At 36.9% G+C, this 23,418-nt stretch overlaps 1 protein-coding gene across 3 annotated transcripts in view; it reads right to left on the reverse strand.

Moving 5' to 3' along the window:
• The window catches only part of LOC112555129 (retinoblastoma-associated protein-like), a 48,713-nt gene that overhangs the window by 23,264 nt on the left and 2,031 nt on the right, over positions 1-23,418 (reverse strand). For all 3 annotated transcript variants that reach the window (XM_025223350.1, XM_025223349.1, XM_025223351.1), the window contains exons 2-18: positions 22,954-23,110; positions 21,776-21,831; positions 21,384-21,479; positions 20,465-20,596; positions 15,244-15,297; positions 14,307-14,392; positions 10,642-10,752; positions 10,300-10,394; positions 9,634-9,705; positions 9,039-9,148; positions 8,654-8,713; positions 8,285-8,372; positions 5,950-6,120; positions 3,134-3,248; positions 2,705-2,856; positions 2,280-2,330; positions 39-157 (exon numbers count right to left, since the gene is read on the reverse strand). In XM_025223350.1, the coding sequence (XP_025079135.1) occupies positions 39-157; positions 2,280-2,330; positions 2,705-2,856; positions 3,134-3,248; positions 5,950-6,120; positions 8,285-8,372; positions 8,654-8,713; positions 9,039-9,148; positions 9,634-9,705; positions 10,300-10,394; positions 10,642-10,752; positions 14,307-14,392; positions 15,244-15,297; positions 20,465-20,596; positions 21,384-21,479; positions 21,776-21,831; positions 22,954-23,088 (1,703 nt within the window). In that variant the 5' untranslated portion in view covers positions 23,089-23,110. The remainder of the gene's footprint in view (positions 1-38; positions 158-2,279; positions 2,331-2,704; positions 2,857-3,133; positions 3,249-5,949; positions 6,121-8,284; positions 8,373-8,653; positions 8,714-9,038; positions 9,149-9,633; positions 9,706-10,299; positions 10,395-10,641; positions 10,753-14,306; positions 14,393-15,243; positions 15,298-20,464; positions 20,597-21,383; positions 21,480-21,775; positions 21,832-22,953; positions 23,111-23,418) is intronic.

Below are 23,418 nucleotides of genomic sequence, written 5' to 3' on the forward strand. Positions count from 1 at the left end.
TTAGAGTTATCCTAAGTCATGTAGATTTTATGCCTTACATTTCTGCAGCAGAGGGAGTCAGTCCATTACTGCTTGAAGGATGTTCTGTTGGTGAATTTCTAGGAGGCGTACACATTCCTCTGTCATAGTTGTTGATCACATCAAATAAAGATGATCCCTGTAGCCAAGCAGTTTTATTCACATCAAGATATGTGCAGGGATACTAAAGATTTAAATGATTAGTCCTCTTCCCTCTCCACTCTGTGAATATTGTTTGTTTACACATTTTTTGACAGAAGGAAGCTGAATAAGATGACCTGTGAATACTGCTTGTTTATATGTTTGTGGACTGCAGAAAGCTGACTAAGATGACTTGTCAGCTGCTGGTTCTAATCATGTGCCCACCACAATGACCAGCACCAATCAAGGGATGAAAGACTGAGTCTACAATAATTTAGACATTATTCTACACTTTCAAAAAAAAAAAATGAGTCTCAAGGCACCCTCATCCCTCAGAAGGAAAAAAACAAAAAAGAAGAGCCTATTAAAAAGAATTTTCCGCATTTTCAATAATTTTTTTCTTTAAGCAGTTGATGTACACAAATAATACTATGCAAAATATTTTAATGTCACAGCAACTGAAAATGTAGATTAATAAGATATACAGCTGTTTCTCCTTATTATTGATATGACATCTTCCTTTATAAGTTTTAATCTCCACTAGCTGTCTTAACCTGGTCTATTTAATGTTAAAGACATTTATTAATCAGATATACTATTTTTTTCTTGTTACCAAAACAGCCTCCTCCTTCATTACTATTAATCTTCAGCTCTGTTAACCTGTTAAAATATAAAGGTAAATTAACTTTTGGTTGTCTCATTCTATTTTCTTCTCGAATAAAGCCCTTTATGAAATTTACTCTGAATTTTTTCGTTTTCTTTTATTGAGTTCTGATGGGAAAATGACATACTACAATTCTCAGTCTCTGTTATAGTACACGACAAACCTGTTGAGATTGTTGACGACTCATTCAGGTACAGTGTTTTTTAGAGACAGTGTTACAGATTTCCAGCTTAAATGGGAAGTGAACACCAAATAACACTTTTTAAACTTGGTCAGGAAAGAGTGTACCATTTTCGCAAACTGAATAGTTTCTCAGACAGCACAGCAATCTAGAGTTGCTTTTATCAGTTATTCACTTTTATTTCTTGCTTGATGGTCTTGAAGTTCATCTAGAGCAGTTTGAATAGTAAAGTCATTTGTGTCAAGCAAAGGGATTTGGCATTTTTTTTGTCTGAAAATTACTGTACTTTAATTCTGTGGTTTTTTTTAAAACAATGAATTACTGATGAATATGCATTCATTGATCTTTTTCTAACACGCTTTCATTTAGCATGAAAACAAAGAAATAGGTTTGTGCATTTTTTTTTAAAGATTAAGTAATGCTCTTTAAACTTTTGTATTATGTATCATATACTATAGGTATGCATGTATATGCACAAGGCACTTTTGTGCCAATGGTGCAACATGATGTATCAGATTATTACTTAAATAGATTACATTAACACTGATTTTTTTTTTTGGCTTATACATCTTCATTTTTTTCATTCACTGAAATGTTCTCCCCAAATCCCAAAACTTTCCAGGTCTGGAAAATGATTTTGTGTTTTTCAAAACTTTCCAAGACATTAAAAATTCTGTATGAGCCCTTAAATGCATGTGCATATCTTCAATAATGTGCTGGTGCATGTTAGGAAAAACATGAATGGTGGTGTTTAACTGTAATCATTCACAGAACGGCACTGGGTCAAAAACATGCAATGCAACTGGAAAAGACATGTTAGAGCTGACTGTGAAGAAAGCAATCAGAAAATGTTACTTCTTCATAAAAATGCAAGTCAAGAGAAATTAAGGACAAATTTGAGCTTGTTCTTATTTGCTTGAACAGGAAGTCAAGAGGCCCTGATGAATAATGCTACATAAAGAATGTATGTTACAGACACCACCTGGGTGAGTAAGGAGATTCTGCAAAGGTTCCCTGAAAGTACGTGACTGATCATGGCCTTACAGAAAATGTTCTGCTGTTGTCTGGGTGCTACATAGCACTACTTAGATCCAAGTGTGGATCTATGTCCTTGTATATTATGCTTTGTACTTTAACTAGCCTTCACAAAATCCATAACTAGCAATCAAAAAGCACAAAAACTAAATGTAAATCGCAAATGGAAGCGTCTTCTTTTTAAAGATGGATTTGTGGCATTCAGTAAGTAACAAAAATGAATGGGAAGATAAGAAGTACCTCTTGCCAAGCAAAGAACTCCAGGATTTTGTACTCAATGTGCTGTAGATGCTGGAATATACAAACAATATGTATAACAAATACTTTATAAAAGCATGGCATTTACCCAAAGTTTCAGGATGTAGACAAAGATATGCAAAAATGCACTTTTAAGTTGAAGGATATTGTGCAGAAAAGTCAAAACAACATAACTGCTCAATGAATGATGAACTATACTATTTGAATTTCTTTTAAATAGTTGTTTTAAAATAAACAAACTTTCACGTTTCCTTGATACTTCGAAAAAAAAAACCAGCAAATACCAATAAGAAATTTCTGCTTTGCTCAAAACAGTCTCTCATCTCCTTTGCCATACAAAAGAAAACCAAAAAAAAAACAAAAAAACAAGTTCTTATTTTTAAAGGAAAAAAAAGTGGTATCTCTACCTTAACAATATCTGCAGGCAGCTTGGGTTCTGTTTTGACAAAATGTTCAAGTACTTTGGCAAAGTCATACGGCTCAATAGCCAAAACATTCAAAATCCATGGAAATCTAAATGTTGAATGTTCAAGGTTCTCGCCATTTACTCCAAGGCTTCCTTCACATAAAACACAAGTAACACTAAAGTAGTTTTCAACAGCATATTTGTTATTGCAGTTTATTTTATTTTTACAAATATTTTTAATGATAAACACCTACTGCTATAACTTCAAACTGCTATTTTATCCAATTCCCATTGCTATCTAAATTGTTGTACTTTTCAAATAAGCTTATCCTAGAATAAGAATGATGCTGGTACACTAAAGAATGCAAATAAAGCTTCTTGGTTGTGTGTGTGCACACAAGCACATATCTATTTAAGTCTGTGCACTTACTGGAGAGACCATATGCCACCAAAACAACCTCTAAACAGCAAGCAATCAGAGACCGATGGAAGTCATCTTTGTTCAGAAGTGTGTTCAGTACAGATTGAGACAGACGCTTGCTTTCCTGAAAACAATGAGGTGAATGAAATAAATTACTTTTTTATAAAAAAGTTATAAAGTGCTTTCATTCTGCTTAACAGGATAACATGACCTATCAGTGTATCTGAATAAACAAAAAAATGGAGAGACTAATTATTGGAACTGTCTCCACCCCCAAAGTTATGTGTGTACCTACTCAGTAAGACTATTCTCACTCTCCTTTCTCCAAAATAATCTGCAGGACAGCTATGCATAAACATCAACAGACAGTTGGCTCTGTCCCAACTACACTTTAAGAAATTTAAGTCAATTTAGTCAAGGTGGTCAGGGTTAGGTTATGGTTAAAGATTTTTTAAAACTAAGATCTCCTGTCTTTGTAAATCTCTGTCAAGAACAATAACTGAATGACAGTTCTGAACAATGTTACACCTACAACATTCCATAACTTAGGTGCCATAATGGGCATAAGTGAACATAACACTAACCCCATTCTGAACAATGTTACATGTACAGCATCCCATAACCTAGGCACCATAGGCCCCTCAACATAACCCTAAGCTGATTGTGATGAATGTTACACCTAACAGGTAAAGGTAAGAGTCCCATAGCCTAGAAGCCATAAGGGCAGTTAATGTCAGTCTTCTGAATAGCAACTGGCAGTGTAAGACTGCAAGAACAGATGGCTTCAAAATTTCGACACACAAGCCTTTTGCTCCATTCTTGGTATCTGATGGCAGGAGAGAGTTAAAAACCTTACTTGCAGATGTAAGGTTTCAGTTTAATTCACAGCCTCTATTTCAATATTTCATTCCTAAAATGGATTTCAGTTGGAATGACTCGCTTGCCCAGTCCACATCATATGATCGTTTGAGTATATTGTAATCACTTGTGTCTGTATTGAAACAATAGATCCCATCAAGAAAATAGCTGAAAATAAAACCTGTAAAAAGGAGGGTATTATGATAAAAGCTAAGAAGGAAATGATATAAAGCATGAACAAGGCATGTGAGCATCAGATATTGTGAAATTGTATAACGTCAACAATTTGCACAATACTGAAGAAAAAATAAAAATAAAGGGTCTAGATGCTGCAAAAGGAGTCACAAGAGTATCAAAGCAATGGTCACGTGGTCTGGAAGATGTAGAAAAGTTGCTTCTCATGTGGATAACAAGAAGCATCTAGCAGGTGATACTGTGAGCAAGAATTAATCTGCAAGAAGGCAAAGGCCTCGTACACCGACCTCGTAAGTAAATTTCCATGTATGTCAACAGAAAACAAAGAAAGTTTTAAGGCACGTAGGGGATGGTTCAATAACTTTAAGTGATGTGGCATCCATAGTGTTGTGAGGCATGGATGAATAAATATTTTTGGATTGTGGAACAAATCGTCTATGTTTCAATTATTTCTTATGGGAAAATTTGCTTCGATATATGGGTGATTTGGATTACGAGCATTTTCCTGAAACAAATCATGCTCGTAATTTGAGGTTCCACTGTACTACAAAGACACCTTAAAGGAAAGCCTCCCATGGTGTAATCTCAAACTAAAAAAAAATTAAAACTGAAGGCTTCAGCCAGTGATATAAGCCAATGATGTAGGCTGATCCATGCAATCCCTCATAACCTTTGAGGCCAACAGGCAACAGAGACTTGCTGCTGCAAAGGAGCAATGCCAAAGAGAAAATCCAGCCATCACAACAATGGCGTTATGGTGCCCCATCTGTGCCAAACTCTACAAAATGTGACTGCAAAGTCCCCTGAGAAGCCATGAGAATTAATAAATCATACAATCTTTGTCTTCTTCTGTCATGCAATCAACATGTAGCTGTATAATGCCAGCACATAAGCACTATACATCTTGTAATTGTCTTTGCGAATTAGAAAAGCTGTATTAAACAGGTCATGAAAGGTGGAAAATTAAGCCCAACCTTTGTACACCTTTACATTCTCTGATTTCTTCGGAAAGCTTCTGAATATCTGTTCCATCGCCAAGTGCACAAAATAGCAGGAAATCCCAATAATACAGCAATAACTTAAATGCTCAAATGTACTATAATACTTACTTTCACCAGTTTAAAAGCCTGAAATATGTGACAGCTTGTATATAACAATTTCTTGCTTAATAAAGATCAGTCACCTCTCAAGTAACAGTCATTTTTTTGTGTGAAATATTATGTGACACATACATATACTGTATCAGTACTCTAATATATTAAAATAGTATTTGAACCAAACAGCTGTTTACCCGAGGAGTTATTATTAAAGAAATCCATTTTAAGTAACCGGTAACATGGTCAATCAACCCCAAATTTATCTGATTAAAAAAAATGTTTTAAAAAGGTATAGTTCTAGTAGGAAATAAGATGAAAACAGTAAATGGTTATAAATCAATACACTTTTCACCCCTTTTTGCAGGAAATATATTTAGAAACCTAGTTCTTTAATAATAAAACAAGCAAAACTGTTTCATACACACAGGAGTTTCTGCACCACATCTAACCCTAACCCTGATTAATTAAAGCATCAGCGGCCAACAGTGGTCAGTTCCACTCAGCATGTAAACAGCCATGAAAATGGTATTAAGAATATAAAAAAAAAAAGTCATTTGTTACATTCCCATAGACATTGGTAAGGAAAAGTGTAAACAACTTTGAAATGCAAACAAGAACATTTAGAAATGTAAGACAACTTGCAATCTACTTTTTTTTTTTTTTGTTTCAACTTACATAGTTGAGCATAAGTTCCAGCATGCGATAGTAAAGCTTGATGCCCAGCGTATACCTGGGATCTGCCACAGACTGAAAAGAGGAGGTTACTTCTTCAAATTTTCTCACAAACAAATCCCTCATCTGTCTTACTCGCTCTGCAATTTGTGAGGAAGGGTCATTAGAGCATGCCTGAAACAGATAAGATAAATGTATTTTTGGTGTTAGATGGGCTACAGTTAGAGTTCTAAATGTATGATGGTAGAGTAGAGTTAAAAAAACATATGATATCAAAAACAAATACATTTCAATGTCTATCAACAAAATAAATAAGACTACTTTTTGTGAAGTATATTTCAAACCTGAAAATAATAAAAAATACCAGTTACACCTTGGAAATTAAGAATTATTCTTTCATATATTTTTAGGCCTTAGCAGAGGATCTTGAGAAAAATCGCGTATCTCCTTTCTGTATATAAACTTCAAAGGCCAAAAGACTGCACGACATTTTCAATGCTCACATTTATGCTTTCTAGGTCAGTATCTTATGCTAGCAATGTATGACAATTTGTTAGTCATGAGATTTTCACTAGGTCGTCTGGTATCAACACGAATGAATTTATACTTGGCAGTCTAATGCAGAGATAAAGCAGCTGGGTGCTAGAGTATTGCTCACTCCCTTGTCCATCTGTTTTAAAAATGACTGATATGGGCTGGTTGGCTGGGTTGGCATTTAAAACTATTCAATAACAAAGGCTACATCAGGGCAAGGGACTCTCAAATTTATCAAATCAGTGGAAACAAGATTCTCCGGTGATAGTGTTAAAAACCACTGAATAAATAACTTAAATTAAAATGACACAAAAGGGAAAGTAGATTTAAGAGATGTGGCTCTGAAAAACGCCACTATTGAAATAGAGGCTGTGAATTAAACTGAAACCTTACATCGGCAAGTAAGGTTTTCCTGTTTGTAAAAATGAAAAATAAGTTTCACTGGAGTAGACTTGAACAGGAAAACAATGATCTTTAGCTGTAAACAACTGTAAGAAAACACTCTGAATGCCAAGATAAGTAATTACAAGGACTATGAAAGGAAAGTTTCTCAAATACCAAGGACAAACAAGTAAGTGACTTGCCTCATAAAAGGTGGAAATGCATGGAATAGGTATGACCTCCCAGAGCAAATATGCAATAGGCATATATCAAGGGTGCCCATTATCACTTGCACTGTTCAACATCTTGGAAAATATCATGCAGGAAACTCTCAATGACCATTACACTACATGTCCATGGGTGGAAGGTTGATCTGCAGAGTGTAGGCTCTCACCAACCCAATAGTAGGCACTAGCAAAATACTGCAAAACCTCACCAACAGATTGTGAGATACTTCAAATTTATATGAAAAGGAAACCAGCTCTGATAAGAACAAAGTCACAATCACTGGCAACAGCAGAGCAGAGATCTACATGAATGGGGTATGGCTTAAAGAGGTTAACAGTTTCGAGTACTTGGAAGCCACCTTCTCCAAAGACAGCAGCTTCATGGCAGATATCCACATCAGTCTCGGGATAGCAACAGCGGGAACAGGTAGACTGGTCAGGGTGAGGAACAGCCATAACATCGGTTTTACTACGAAGTACAATCTGTACTTACAAACTCCTTTGTAGTACCAATTCTGCTTTACAGATGTGAGATGTGGACTCTGCTTGCAGATATGATGCAAAAGAAAGAGGAATGCAGGCATTCAAGAACAGTTGCCTGAGGAGGTTGCTCCGGATCTTGTACATAAGACCAATGAATTTTGCAAAAAATCATTACCATACTCATAGGATACCAGAAACCTCTCCTTGCAACAGTGAAGCAGTACTGGTCTGGTGTGACCATGTGATCCAGCACAATGTCTTGTCAAAGACTGTCCTTCTAGAGACCTTAAGTGTGGTTGACACTGCAGTGGCCAGAGAAAAACTGGTTTACGAACGTGAAGGAGCAGACTGGTCTTGTGCAGGACCCACTCACTCACTATCGCCAAAAACAGGTTTAACTGGTGGGGCTTGTCAGCTGCCACCTCTATCCATGTGATATCGCCAATGACCAGTACCAGCCAAAGGACGAACGACTGATTCAAGTGAGTGGCCACCATCAAGATATGTTCCCCATGCAATGTCAAATGGCAAAGAAGTGAATTGTCTTTATTGTGTTTCTAGCTTCTGAAATAAGAAACTTCACATGCTTCAAAAAAAAAAAAAAATTTGAAAAAAAACAAATAAATTCTAACCCTTTACCCTAACCTTAAACCTTACCTAACCCACAGCCTATCCATAGCCTGAGAAAGGATTAAGAGCATCAAATACCAAACCTGAAAGTATTCTTTCAGTCTGACACTTGGTTCATCTGTGGCTGTAGCAAGAGTACTCTTTAGCTGTTGAATAGAGTACAAGGTGGCTCTGAAACACAGCATCACAAGTCAAAAACATGCTTACAAAGAAATGCATTTAAGGAAATTTTATATATTGCCTCCATGCCAAACAGGAGATATAACAAAATGATTTCTAGTTAGTCATGACAGTAAGAGAAAATCTTACAGGGAGTCCATGTGAGGGGAAAAACAAATCAGACACAAAAACTGGGCAAATCTTACTGAGTGACACAAAAGACCGCCAAAACTTACACAGCACTGACTTATTAGGCACAAAATAGGGCATATTTAAACAAAAGCATCTGTTACCTGACAGGGGTTAAAATTTGACCAGATTGGGTGTTTCCCTCTGATGTTGTGCTGTTGCTGCTGTTAAATAAGAAAAATGGACAAAAAATGTGGACCCAAGCTTCTGATTTTTCAACAAAGTTACGCACACCATCAAGTAACATTTAAATATAATTTGTATTATGTGCTTTAAAAAAACATGTAGTCTCAAGAAATCCTAAGAATTTATGAAAGCAGGAGAAAAAAAAATTATCAGAAAAATTTAAGTCTACTTTTCAGAACTTTAAACAATTTAAACAAGAGAAAAGAGTCTGAAGCTAATTTCTTAAAATCCTCCAGCAAAATATGACTGGAAATTTTTTGGAAACTGTTAATTTTAAAAGATTTCTGAACACGTTTCTTTTACCTTTGTGGACTGGAGGGACATATAAGAGGATCTTTAATAAGAAACAACATTTCGTTGAGGTCTCCTTCTTGGGTGTGCTGTTTGAAATACATCACTTCTAACTTGTCCATCTATACACACAAGAAATTTTTATGAGAATTTTTTAATGTTTTAAAGCCACATACAATAGTGAATTCACTAAACAATAGCTCAAAATTATGACAACACTTTTATTCAAACTTTAAAATTCACTAAAATGGTATGTTAGGCCTCATGCATAATATAAACATGTATACTGAGCTCTTGTGGGTAGTGCAGACATTAAGTCAGCAAAATGGTTATCAACAGTGTCTCAGTCATGTATTGTACCTACCACTAAAGTCTTCTATTCTGACACTAAAAGACAGCTTGAAATCATATCACCACAGTGGAAAGGAAGTGAAATATGTTTGAAGTATCAGTTACAGATGTAGACTGTTATCATCAGGGATTTGTTAAGGTCATTTTGAACTATTATTATTAAATTCTCTGCCCCTCTAAGTTTTCATCTGTCTGCATTTGTCAAATATTAAATACATAGTACAAAGAACCCTACATACACATAAATCCGACTCACATCAAGTTCTCCATCTCTGTTAAGTAGCTCTTGAATAAATGGCTCCATGCAACTTGTATGCAATTCTTTAACCTGCACAGATATAGGCCACAATATGTTTGTCATTGTCATTTACTGGGACTGGTACAGTAGAAAAATCTTACATTTGCTGTTCATTTATACCTATCAAGTTAAATGACTATTTTTTTTTTGAAGTTGTTTTCTTACAAACATCATCCAGTTATCTTTCTAGGCTAATGCTTCACAACCACAGGCAACAACAGTATAACACAACATATACAAGAAACAACACAAACACAAAGGCAACAATACCACAGCACCATCATACACAGGCAACAATACAACATCATACACAGAAAACAATATAACACCAACATACAAGAAACCACAACACTATCAACATAACCACACCAACATACACAGGCAACAATACAATACCAACACACACAGGCAACAATACCACAACACTATCAACAATACCACACCAACATAAATTGAAAACAATGCCACATCATCATCGTACATAGGCAACACCACCACCATACACAATAGCAACAATACAATACAACACCAACACAGGTAACACCACAAAACTATCAACAATACCACAACACTATCATACACATCTTGAGTTTTGCACACAGTGGGAGCTATTTTGTATCTCACCTCATCTTCACTGGCTGAGAAATTCTCAGCAAGTTTTGTCAGCAATGAAATATTGCCATTCTCCAGTACACGATGACAGCCAATCCTGATAGCATCTATAGACAAAATAAAGAGAAGAAACTCTTCCTTTTCATTATCCTCATACATTTCTCCAAAGAAGAGGAAGGCATGAACTAGTAAACACTTTGTACAGAAATCCCCAGCATCAAGCATGTTAACATTATGCTTTCCTTATATACATAAAGAGAGAAAATGAGAGCACCTTTCATCAACATATACAAAACACAAAATAAGAGTGAAGAAACTACACACATTCATCAAAACAAAGTCCTAACACCTTACCATAAGGTGGACTCAGCAGAAATGATGGTGTTGTACGCATCACGTATTCCAAACAACACAACAGAACAGAAAATCCATGAACAAGTTCAAGACTGTCACCAAGGAAGCGTTCTGTGGATATTCATAAACAGAAATTTTCTTGTACTGCCATATTTAGAATCCCAATGACACAATGTTCCACAGAAACCTGCTCTCAGAATATTGGTTAATTAGTGACATTTTTAAAAAGTATTTCTTATGCATTATTACACCAAATTTAACAATTTTTGTTTACAAAAGTTTTGAATTTTCATATAAGAATTTTTTTTTAATACTGAATTTGGTATTCTGAGATGGTAATGTTTCTCCACCACAAAGTACTTCTGCTTCTGTTTTCACCTTTTTTGCAACAGCGTCTTTTGCAATGTAGCTGACAAAAAGGTGGAAATTATAGCTCCCTTACTCATTAATACACCAAATTTAACAAGACCACAATTTTTAAGATAAGCTTCATATTTTAGTTTATTCCTTGTTACTCACTGAGGAGCATAGGGCCACATAAATGAGCTTCATACTGATAAAAGATATAAAAAAAAATAATAAAAAAAAAGACAACTCATGACAATTATGCTAATAAGACTGCCTGCACATATACTTTTAAGTTCAAAGTGGTGTTTTCTGTTTGTGTGACAGCAGTTACTCTGAACTTTTTTAATACAGGACAAAGACTTTATAACAAATCACTCTTGATAAATAATATTTTTTCAAAGGTCACATAATTTACCCACCAGAGGAAGACCGTGATAGAAAACTTTATCTTTTGCCACGCATTTCATGCCACAAAAAAGTTCAAGAGATCAAACATACATAAGAAAATGGTGTACATTTCCCCTATACCAGCAATTATCAATATCTAAGTCATAGGATAACTTAATTACAGTAAAACCACCTTATTAAGACCTTCTCTATTACAACCTACTCTTAGTTATGACTCAAATATATCATCTCTATTAAACAATATCTCTATTACCTCCACAATCCGACTTACGATCAACCATCTGTGTTCTATTACAACCTTTTTGCAGGTCACATGTTAAAAAAAAATTAAGTATATTTTAAAATAGATTGCTTCTGGGCAGCCCTATAATATGATTTTCTGCAGAAATCACAGAAGATAAATTACGTACATTTTGAGATTGCTTGTTCATTGGGTCACTGGTCATTGCAACCCAAACCATATCACCCAAACTATCACCTGCCTGACTCGAATCAACCCTGTAATGACCATATCATCCCAAAAATGAAATCCAGGTCTAAAAGATGAACCAATTTCTGATCACAGAAGTAGCAGTTAATGTCAAATATTACCAACAGAGCCATGTGTTGTTCGAACATGTTCAGTCACCCTTTCACTAAACAAAAATGGCCCTTTGGCTATACACGTTCAGAAAACAAGTCCCACAAGAGAACAAAACAAAATTTTCTCTTAAATCAGTTATTTTTTAACAAAAACAAACTTTGTCATCATTTTTGTTTAGTTTGAAAGTTTGTTTTAAATGCACTTGATTAAAATCTCACAATGGTTCACAAGCACGATTTTTATGTTCAGAACTATAGTGCATTTTAAGAATGTCTTTGTTTTCCTCTAGAGTTCCCCCATAAAACTCCAGTCAAGTGTGACAATGGCAGAATAAGCATGACCAAGCGAAAGTGAAAACAAAGAAAAGTATTACGATATGCTTTTTAAGAGATGCAAGTTCATTTTAGTAAAGCTACCCAAAAAAAGGCAAACTGACACAGTGCAGCAATTGGCGTGGGACTACGCTGTTGTCCATTCCCAGTAAGGTGCTGACCAAAATCATCCTGGACAGACTGAAAAATGCCCTAAACAAGACACTGAGGCAAGAACAGGCAGGCTTTCAGCAGGGAAAATCATGCACAGACCAAATCGCTACACTATGAAATATTATCAAACAGTCCATTGAATGGCAGTCACCACTAAACGTAACTTTTGTGGATTTCGAGAAGGCTTTTGACTCTGTAAAAAGGAAAACCATCTGGAAAATGATGCAGCACTATGGATTTCCACCAAAGTTCATTGCCATCATCCAGCAGCTGTATGAGGACTCGACATGCCAGGTGATCAAGAACAGAAAGCTGACCGACCCCTTTGAAGTGAGGACTGGAGTGAGGCAAGATTTTATGCTCTCAGCGACAATCTTCCTGATTGTCATAGACTGAATCATGAGAAGAACAGCCTCTAACAGCAACATGGGCGTTCAGTGGACCTTCGCCAGGCAACTTGAGGATTTCAACTTTGCGGATGACAGCCTGTTGTCCCACAAGCAACGACATGCACAGACATAGCTCACTCAGCTCTCAGAAGAAGCAGCGATGACTGGCCTGACCATCAACACCAAGAAGACAGAGGTAATGCAAGTCAACAACAAGCAAGAAGCCCAACAGGCCACTACAACTACATGGAGAATGTATTACAGAGTCTGACCGTTTCACCTACCTTGGCAGCATAGTCATCAAATATGGAAGTACAGATGAAGATGTAAGAAGCCGAATAAACAAAGCCAGGCTTGCATTCCACACCCTACGACCTATCTGGAACTCCAAGGCTTTATCTTTACACACCAAAATCTGCATCTTTAACACAAATGTAAAGTCAGTCCTTCTATGGATCTGAGACATGGCGAGTGACAAATGCCATCACTAACAAGATACAGATATTCGTCAACAGATGTCTGCGTCACATCCTCAATATCAGATGGCCTGAGAAGATCTCCAAAACAGACCTGTGGGAAAAAACCAACCAAAAACCTGCCAGCCAAGACATCAAGAAGCGGAAGTGGGGCTGGATCGGTCACACCTTACAAAAGACAGCCGACAATTTAACAAGACAAGCTTTGGGCTGGAACCCACAGGGGAGGTGCAGGGTTGGGAGACCCTGGAGGAGATCAGTCCACAGAATGGCCGACACAGCTGGCAAAACATGATCCCAACTGGAAAGGGACGCCCAGAACTGGGTCCGATGGCAGGGTGTGGTTGCGGCCCTATGCTCCACTGGGGGCGAATAGGAACAAAAAGAAGAAGTTCATTTTAATTTAAATAAATGAACTTGAATTTATAGGTGCTTGAAGTCAAGGTTTCTTGCATGAAAGCAGACTCGTTGATCTCCCTACTCTGACCTGAGTTTGGTCAATTTTTGAGAGTCTTAAGAGGGAGGTTCTGCAGTATTTACAGAATAAAAAACCTGCACATTCCCCTTCCCAGTGACAGGCAATGTCTAATTCATAGTATGACCTGATCAGTCAACCATACTGACCTCTAAACAAAGACCATCATCTGCTAAAACTAATTCCTATTAATGCTAAATAAAAAGGTAATAGTCCCTTGATAAATCCTGAATCTCTTTGACATAAGTGATAAGTCATTTCTGGCTCTACACAGTTTTAAACTTGATCAAGATCTGGTTTTAGCTTTTCTATATGAATATATATGGCATACATGCATGAATAGCACTAATGTAATCCACCATGGGATTCTGCAAAAATATTCTTTGTATGATACAGAAAATTTTTTGTAAACCAAATACCATTCTCCTGAACTAAGAGAAGGCCTAAACACAAGCAAATGATGTTGCAACAAATAAATAATACTTGCAAACCCCAACTCACGTTTTGCAAGCAGGAACAGCAACCAGCAAAGTTTCTTCCTAAAAGTCACACCCTCTGTCTCTGGAATAGGGGGACCTATATTCTCTCTGGAGACAATGGACATTTCTTATTGATGCACAACAGACATTTCAAAAAGAAGATTAGGAAGCAACCATGAAAACAGTCCTTTAACTTCCTAACAAATGGCAAGTGACTAATCCAGTGTTTGAATCACTTTTTCCTTTGTGATTAAGACTTTCCCTAGTTTCTGAAAATGTCTAAGTTTTTTTAAATTCCCAGCAAAAAGGAAAATACTTTCTACTAGATCAACCTAAAACAATATCAGTTCTATTTTTTTTAAAAAGTTGAATAGGGAAATAGAAAAACACTAAGCAATAGAGTATACTCCATTTATATCAGTTATAAGGATGACAAGGTCATATCCATGCAATATGTTCAGTCTCACAAGTAGATTGTACAGCTGTAGCCCATTGACAGCCATCTGAGTTTATGCAATTTACATACTTTTTACCTCAATTTATAGGCAGGAATCTGCAAACCCTAACTCTTATCTTTGGTCTCTCTAATATATTGGTTCTGCCTGTAGGCCCTGACCTTGGCACCTGATGGTAAAGGAATATCTAATGACGGTGACAAACTGAAACGCCCATGATACTATACTTTTTACAGCTAAGCTAGCTAAATCTTATCTTTAGTCTCTCTAGTCGCTCTACCTGTAAGCCCTGATCTTGGCACCCAGTGACAGCTCATCTACTGAAGAAGTGTAGGTTTCATTAACAACTGCAGTTCAACACAAGCCCATAACAAAAATTCACAGGCTGTTACAATATTTCTATTATATGTTACTAATTAAGAAAAACCTCCCACATTTCCTTTTTCTAAAGATAAAGCTTAATAATGGATGCATTACTGAGGATAAAATAAAACAAATACTTACTCATTCGCTTCTATATCAGAAGTGTAATCATCTCTAAAAACAGTGGCAGACAACCTGTGCACATTGAGATAGGGCAACATTCACTCAAGGGACAAGATGTAAGAACTGCACTAAATGCACTTAACACAAAGCAGGACTCGTGTTTACTGACCAATACTCACTATGGACAGAATGTTTCATGTATTTTATAACAATCTGTTTCAGTCTTCATTTTTACATACTGAAATGATGAAAAAGGCTGCCCTGATAAATAATGAAACATTTCAAATGTATTTTCATTAGAAATCTACGCTCAAAACAAATCTCCATAAAAGCTGAAAGTCTAATCATTTCACTGAAAGCTGAAACAGTCTGAATATCTCTTAAGACAAGACATAAAAGATTCCACTCCTCAAGATTTATTAACAAACCCATGGCTATGTATATTTATTAACAGACCTATGGTTATGTAGTTTTAAGTATTAAAAAAGCAACATCTTAAGAGGTAAATTTTTATATTTTTAAGAACATACATGTCAAGTCTGACACATTTTGCGTATTTCTGATGGATTTTTACTTGTTTCTGATCTTACAGTGTAGCACAATTTCCTTGTGTAATTTTTTTTCCCCAGAAGACTGAATTTTTATATTAGGAATTTTTTTTAACACACTGAATTTGGTGTTCTAAGATGGCAATGTAACTCAACATTACTTTAGATTTGTTTTTCCACCACAAAGTACTTCTGCTTCTGTTTTCACCTTTTGTGAAATAGGTCCTTTTGCAATGTAGCTGTCAAAAAGGCTGAAATTACAGCTCTCTCACTGATAAAATACTGTGCACATGAAAGCATATGTTCTCTTATAAATGTGTGAATTTACATTGTGCCCCTCCCCTCTCCAACTCAAGCTTCTTAATCTGCTCAACACTGTCAAGCTGGTAGAACTTTTTCTTTACAAGAGGATTAGTTTTTCCACATGATACAATCAGAAATGTTGTATAACTGAAATAAGTGTTATTTTTTTCCTTCTTCTTTCCACTAGCTAAGACAAAGACATTAGACAGAGGTCTTTCTCCTACCAAGCCCCATCAACTTGAAATGGATCAGCCTTCGTTACTCTGATTCTTTTACCACCAAGTCATAAACATAACAACTTTTCATAACAGCGACTTTACTATGACCCAGTCAGGACCATACTGTGATTCAGTCTGTATATTATTTATATAAAGCACTTTGAGCAAATCATTGGAAAAGCACTATATAAATCCTCATTAATATTAACAATTATGGTCTATGTAAACAGTCTAATTCTACTGCACACATCTTTGATTCTCCTTTCATTTGTTAGGATAAGGACAGATGAGGCAAATGACATCCATAACATGCAACACAATTAACCACAGGCAGCACCAGAAAAAAGACTAATCCACAAACATGCAAAACCACAAGCAGCTTGGACACCCTCCCCCTTCGAAATTAGGAATTCAAGATTTAAAATTAGTCCTACTAATTTCTACTAGTTCTTATCCTGACTACATTGATGATCTTGGTGGTTTCTGAAACATGTACACGATTTCTAGTGGCAAACTGTGCTTTTAGACTGGATATGCCAAATATGTCACTGGTTTCACTTTTTTCCCTGTCTCATTCAAACTGTGACCCATGACATAAAGTTTTACTGTCTGAATGTCTTTTTGTATCATGGTATCCTTCACAAGTGCAAGATTCCACTGTTTATGAGAGGCTGTATCATCAATCATGTACATCCCTGTGTGTAGGACTCCACTTATGATGACACTGTTGGTTCAGGAAACACTCCTTCCATTGCCTAAGACTGGATGCGCTTTCTAAGATAAAGATTTTGACATATGAATTCTCAAGAATATGGCAGGATTATAGTTGATTTTTATTTGAGCAAGTAGCTTCAGGTTAATGGTTTTGGGTACTGCACTTCACTTATATAATTGGTAGAGAGAGGATTACCGATAATAACTGATAGGGAGAGGATGATTTCAGATATTAATAATAATGTTGTAGCGGGAGCGCTGTTTAGGTCAGCGGTACTGCTGACAGTGCCTAGTCCCTCCACCCCACATCCCCTTCCACCCCACGCGTAGTCGCGCGAGCGGCGCGCAGCGCGAGACGGGCAGCAACAGCAGGTGACGTAGTACCCAAGCTGCCCTGTACAAAATGCGGGCGTAAGGCAGCGCCTGTGTAGCAATATGAATCGTTGAGCAATATGAATCGTTGAAGCGAGGCATGCTCATGCGTAGAAACTGTGGATCTTCTAGTGTTGTTGAATGAATTAGCAGACATTTTCGTGGTATTTTACTAAATCAAAACCAATAATAAAGCGTGAGTTGTATGTGTTTAGCTTTTTCATGTTGTTTTTATTTAAATTTGACGCGTATTTACTCTTTAGCAGACAATCAAACACCCACTCGCGCAGGGATATCAAACAAAAATAGTCCACTATCCACATCGCTTGCAAACTATAATAATTTGAACCTAAACGTTTCATTTGTTTATCAACTGTTAAATTTAACTTTGTAGTATTTTATTTCTTGTTAGGTTCAGTACATTCTCTTCGCATGCCTCGCTTCAACGATTCATATTGCTCAATGATTCATATTGCTACACCTGCACCTTTTTCTCTCCGCACGAGAACTGGTCCTGCTGGTATGGCAGTTAGAGCGTTTTGAGTCTGAGTTAGCGAGAAGTACCTTTGGGCTGCAAAGCCACTGGTCCGCTGGAAATAGCGGCTCGTGACACTCAGTCTCTTTTTCCCCCTCCCCCCTTTGGGAGTTGAGCAAGCGAGAAGTACCATCGTGCCACAAGGCATCTGGTCCGCTGGCAATAGCGGCTCGTGGCACTCACCCATTTCCCCCACCCCCGGAGTTAGGTGTTAGGTTCTAAATAGGTAGGATAGGGTAGTATAAGTTTGGTAGTTGTTTTGTTGGTAGATGTGTATATACTGTAAATAAATTTATGTCTTTAAGTCCTTTATGTCTTTATCTTTTATCTTTATGTCCTTTCGGTGTGTACTATCCCTGTGTATGTAGTCGTGACAGCAGCAGAAGAGAAAAAAACACACGAGAAGGTCCGGCGGAACTGACGCACCGACTGAAAAGACACTTTACGTGTAGTTAGAAAAGTAAAGCAGGGTCTTTTGTTGGACTCCTAGGTCGGCTGTAGCTCGGGTGCGTGTAGAGATAGGTATAGGTAAAAAAGTACACAACGCGAGGCAGGTAAAAACTAGACGACGCACCCGACTAACGAGAGCCAGAATTTTCGTAGACAGGAAAATTCTCCTAGGGAACTTCCGTCCTCTTCCCTGGAGCGACAAAGAGGAACGGACTGATTTGGCGCTAGGTGTAAGATAGTGTGCTAGCGAGAGGTGCCGGTCAGTCCGGTTACAATGTAATAGTTGGTAGAGAAAGGACAACTCCTTATAATAGTGAAATCTTTACACACAAGTATCTCATCTCATCATTCAGCTGTTTCCCGGCATGCTCCAGCAAATATGTTAGAATATTGTAAGTGGTTTAATCTGTCTTTCTTGAAGTCTACCCTTATGACTGGCTCCTTGAACATTCAGCTGGAAGTCAAATTAGTCATAATTCTGTGTGTCCTGATGGTCAACACCTTCTACTCCAGTTCAGCAGGTTACCAAAACTCAAGTGCAATGGAGAGAGAGAGCTTCGAATCCAAACACATCCCATGAGGGTAAAACTATATTACATTTCCTGCAAATGACCACATGCCCTGAGGGTTGAGTGGTCTAGAGCATCCCTAGCTCACATGCACTCACTAACATCACCATAGCAGAGCTAATGCCCGTACTGCCTACTGTTTTGCAGGTAATATTGGGAAGGATAAAGGTTCATGATGTAAAACCCTATAGCAAATGATGTGAACACTGCATCACTGAGGGCTGAGGACCCATTTGTTTGCGACCAGGACACTTGTTGGTTGAAGCATCGTGGCTGTGGTCTCTCTTGCATGCCACCATATATACCCAGAGAAGAACATGGAGAGGCAGCGGAAATGAAAAAAATCATGCTAGATTGGATAAGTATTGGATTAAGGCCTATTCCCACGCTGCAATGTTCCTGTACAAAAAACTTGCGCCTGGACAGCTTAGTGCCATCGTCCTATTCTCACGTAGCTAGACCACACAAGTGTCTTGCGAGCTGACATCATCCACGCAGCGCATTATGGGTAGTCAACAATATGGCAGACGACATCGATGACGAGATACTTTTGGAAGCAACTGCGGCTACGATAGTGATATTGCATAATGTAGCAGAGAGAAAGAAGAAGAAAGAAAAAGATATGTGGGTGAGGGAGTGGGGAACGCGAAGGAGTCGCTTAGGAGCATATTCATGTCTTCTAAAATATTTTCGGAAGATTCACGAGAGTACATGTAGACGCTTTTTGCAAATGTCATCTTCCACTCTTAAATTGTTACCTGTTGTACCATTTGCCCACAACGCAAGCGATTTCCATGAAGGTATTCTAGCCTTATATCTGTTCATGTAATCGGGCTGTGCAGTCGAACAGACACGGATAATTCTCCCAAAGAGAAGTCATGAGCACACAGCTTTCCTCCGACCACATGGCCATTGTTTACAATGTGGAGGTAAGAAGGGAGCCAACTATGTTCAAGCATTCCGACTGGCTACAGCCCTATTATGTAGGTCGGCCTAGTGAGAAAATAGAAACACGCGCTATATCTCGAAACCCAGCGAGAAGGCCTCTCTGCGTGCCATGTGCACAACTCGCTAACGACTTGCGGGGGCTGCTAACCCTGCTAAGTGTCCAACATTGCAGCGTGGGAATAGGCCTTTAACCATTACTGCATGCCTTGCCAGGAGGGGACATTGAAGTGTGCTAATAGAGCTAAACCCTAACCTTACACCTTAACCCTAACCATCAAGCAGGCTGAGAAAAGGGACACTGCACCAGTGTAGCTATGTAAAAGAACTCACTAATGAGCTAGTGTGATACTGGGCAGTACCAGGCATTATAAATCTGATTTTTAAAACACTTTGGCTGGAGAACAATACTTTCAGACTTCTAACTTTCATGAAAGAATAATGTTTACAGGAGGGATATGAGAAACAGTTACCAAGTTTTCATTCAACTTAACTGGGGAGTATGAAGCTATCAGTTTTGTTTACCAATTCCAAATAGAATTTTAAAAGGTCTCAAAAGCTCAAGGCCAACATAATGGCTGGTACCTGTCAAATGTGTGAGACAAATAAGAAAGAATGCAGAAATTTTTCTCCATGATAGCCAGATGATCTGCCACAGCATCAGACAACACCAGCAGATCCTTCACAATATGCATCTGCTGCAGAAGATGTTTCATGCTGCACATATGAAAAGACACCACATTTACATCATAGCAATCTTTATTAAAAGAAAAAAAAAATGGATAGAGAAATGTTCTGTACATATTCTTGATTTAAAAGTATTATCATAACCAGCATTTAAAAATTCCTGAAAGATGATTTTGCTCTAAGACAAGAGTGGAAATACAAGCATTCTGTGCTGTAAAGGTTTTAGGTGAAGTTTAAAAGGCTGTATATGCACTAATTTAATAGACATGGCAAATATTAAATTACAAAAGCAGATCTGCTTTCACAAGAAGAATTTCTATGAGCATTAAGTGTTTATAATTTTCTTGGAGTAGATTTACATAAATAAGTTCAAGTGAATAGATTTTAAAAAACAGAAATAGCCCAAGGGGAAAGAAAAAGGTTACAACACACAATTGTTAAAATTTTTTTCTCATACTCATAAAAGTCTATACACAAAGTAAATATTTTATAACAAGTATAAAATTTAAATAATACTTTCTTGAATTTTATTTATTTTTTCTGTTTATTGGGAGAAAGCTTAATAAAGTCAGTCATATCCCTATGTTTGAACAACAATGCGTACATATAATTGTGCAATTCCCAAACTACAGACCAAATTTTTACCTCACATAAGGTGGCTAAGTTGTTAAAAAGGATGTTTTAATTTAAAAAAATAATCTTTGAATATAAGCTATTAATGGTGTATTAACTGCTGAGAGACTTACTTTTATTTTAGAAAAATGAAATGACACTGTCAGCAAATTCAAAACAGTGGTTCAATGTAAAATATCTTTACCTTGTGTCAGTCTTTTGCAGAAGATGGGTGACTGTGATTGGTGGGACAGCTATATACCCGTGTTTCAGCTGGGGATCATTGGGTCCATAAGGCATTCTGTAATTGGAATATGGAGATAATATGGATATATCCAGAACAATTTGTTATAAGGACTAACAAATTTTTCTCTTGATTTAAAAGATCAAAGATTATATGTCCTGATAAGTGTTAGTCTTAGTAGATTTTAGTCAGCTTCATTCTCCACAAAATCTGCCCAACATCACGCATGAATAAAGTAAGAATCACATTTCTTAGGCTTGAACATTTATTGAGTGTGCTGTTCTATAAAGATTAAGTTATCATTGCCAAAACAAAATGCTTAATACATTTAAAATACACATATTTTCTTTCACCTTGCATCAATCAGTGCCATGTACAGAACACAGACAAACATATCTTTAAGGTGCATCTGCAACATACCAGAAAGTCATTAATAAACAGAATCAACAAAAAATGATAACAAGTTCACAGCACTGGTAATTCCACCCAAGTAAACCTAGATTTCAAATGACTGGATTAGATTTATTACTAGACACTATATTCCAAAATCTGACCCAGTAAGACTTCTATGGACAAGATACAAACTTTCAAATATCAATATTTGCAGAGACAGGAGGGAGGTAAGTTACAACAGTGATATTATATATATTGGAAGAGAGAGACAGAGAGGGGTAAGTTACACAGTGATGTCATGCCAACAAGTGGACGCACTGACACCATCCTCATGATGACTCAGCGTTCCAGCATGATGTGATGTCACAGATCTCACCCCTCTAGCTGCTCAGGTGAAAATGTCACTGTTTACATTGCATGTGAAGGACAATAAGAGTAAGACCTTCAGATCATGGAAATCATTGACATGCAATGCTTCTGCCTGGATGGGATTTTAAAATGCAAACTGACTGACCTTATTTAAAAAGATTGCAATACCTCTCATTGACAACTAGTTTTGTACACAACAGTCTTGAACCAAATGTGCATCAAGTGCACATTTATTAACAAAGAGACCTAGTTTAAGTTTGCCAATGACTTGGATTTGTTATCACACTTCTTGTGACAGACCAAATATTGGTTTCAAAACCTGAAAGGAGTGGCATAGGATTATCCAAGACTAATACTTACACCTCTGGAAAAGTTGTACAGACAAGTTGTTGCTCTTATTGAGATCACCATGGCTTGATTTACTAAGATAAGTTTTGCCAATATTTTGCAAAATGACAAACATCTCCAACTGCTAAACAGCATATACATTTAAAAGTAATCACAGTCTTTAACACTAACAAATAATTGGTGGTTCTTCAGATGATCTAGATGCTGTGGCTGACAAGCTGATAAATAGCTTAAGGATTCTTTGTCACAAGGTTGTAAACTACAATGGACTTTTACAGATACAGTTTTAAATTTTAGTGTTTTAGAAATAAAAATAAGAAAATTTAAGGTATAAAAGTGGTGATGTATGAAAACTGTCACATTATTATCTGTTGCTGTCTTTGGTGTAAAAAAAATGTCAAAAAGTTGGTGTTTAAACAACCTCTATATCTTCCTGTTGGTCAAGTTCAGTCCAGAGCGTCTCAAGTATTCCTTCTGCTTTTTTCTGGATGTCTACTGGCACAGACAGGGATATACAAAGGGTTGAGAAGTCTTGATTATGCTGAAATAGTGGCATTACTGCTGTTCCTTCTGAACTTCTGAAAAAAGTGATTTGCATATTTTTTTAACAAGGTTATAATTGGCTTCAGCACAGAAGTTGTAACAATCCAAAAATAAAGCATATTTATTAAACCTGCATGAATGCATAAGTCTGATAAGTAACAGTTGCAACATGACTTACATAGTGACAATGACATGAAGTGTCAACATTTTCATATAAAGATATCAGTAGGCAATAAATCTCATTTCCATTAAAGCAAAGGCAGTTTTATCATTCATTAAATGTTATTAAAGTCTTCAACTGAAACAGACTGAGAACTAAACTATTTAGTACCACGTCTCCCTA

Source organism: Pomacea canaliculata, linkage group LG14, assembly GCF_003073045.1.
Source record: "Pomacea canaliculata isolate SZHN2017 linkage group LG14, ASM307304v1, whole genome shotgun sequence".
Taxonomy (NCBI): domain Eukaryota; kingdom Metazoa; phylum Mollusca; class Gastropoda; order Architaenioglossa; family Ampullariidae; genus Pomacea; species Pomacea canaliculata.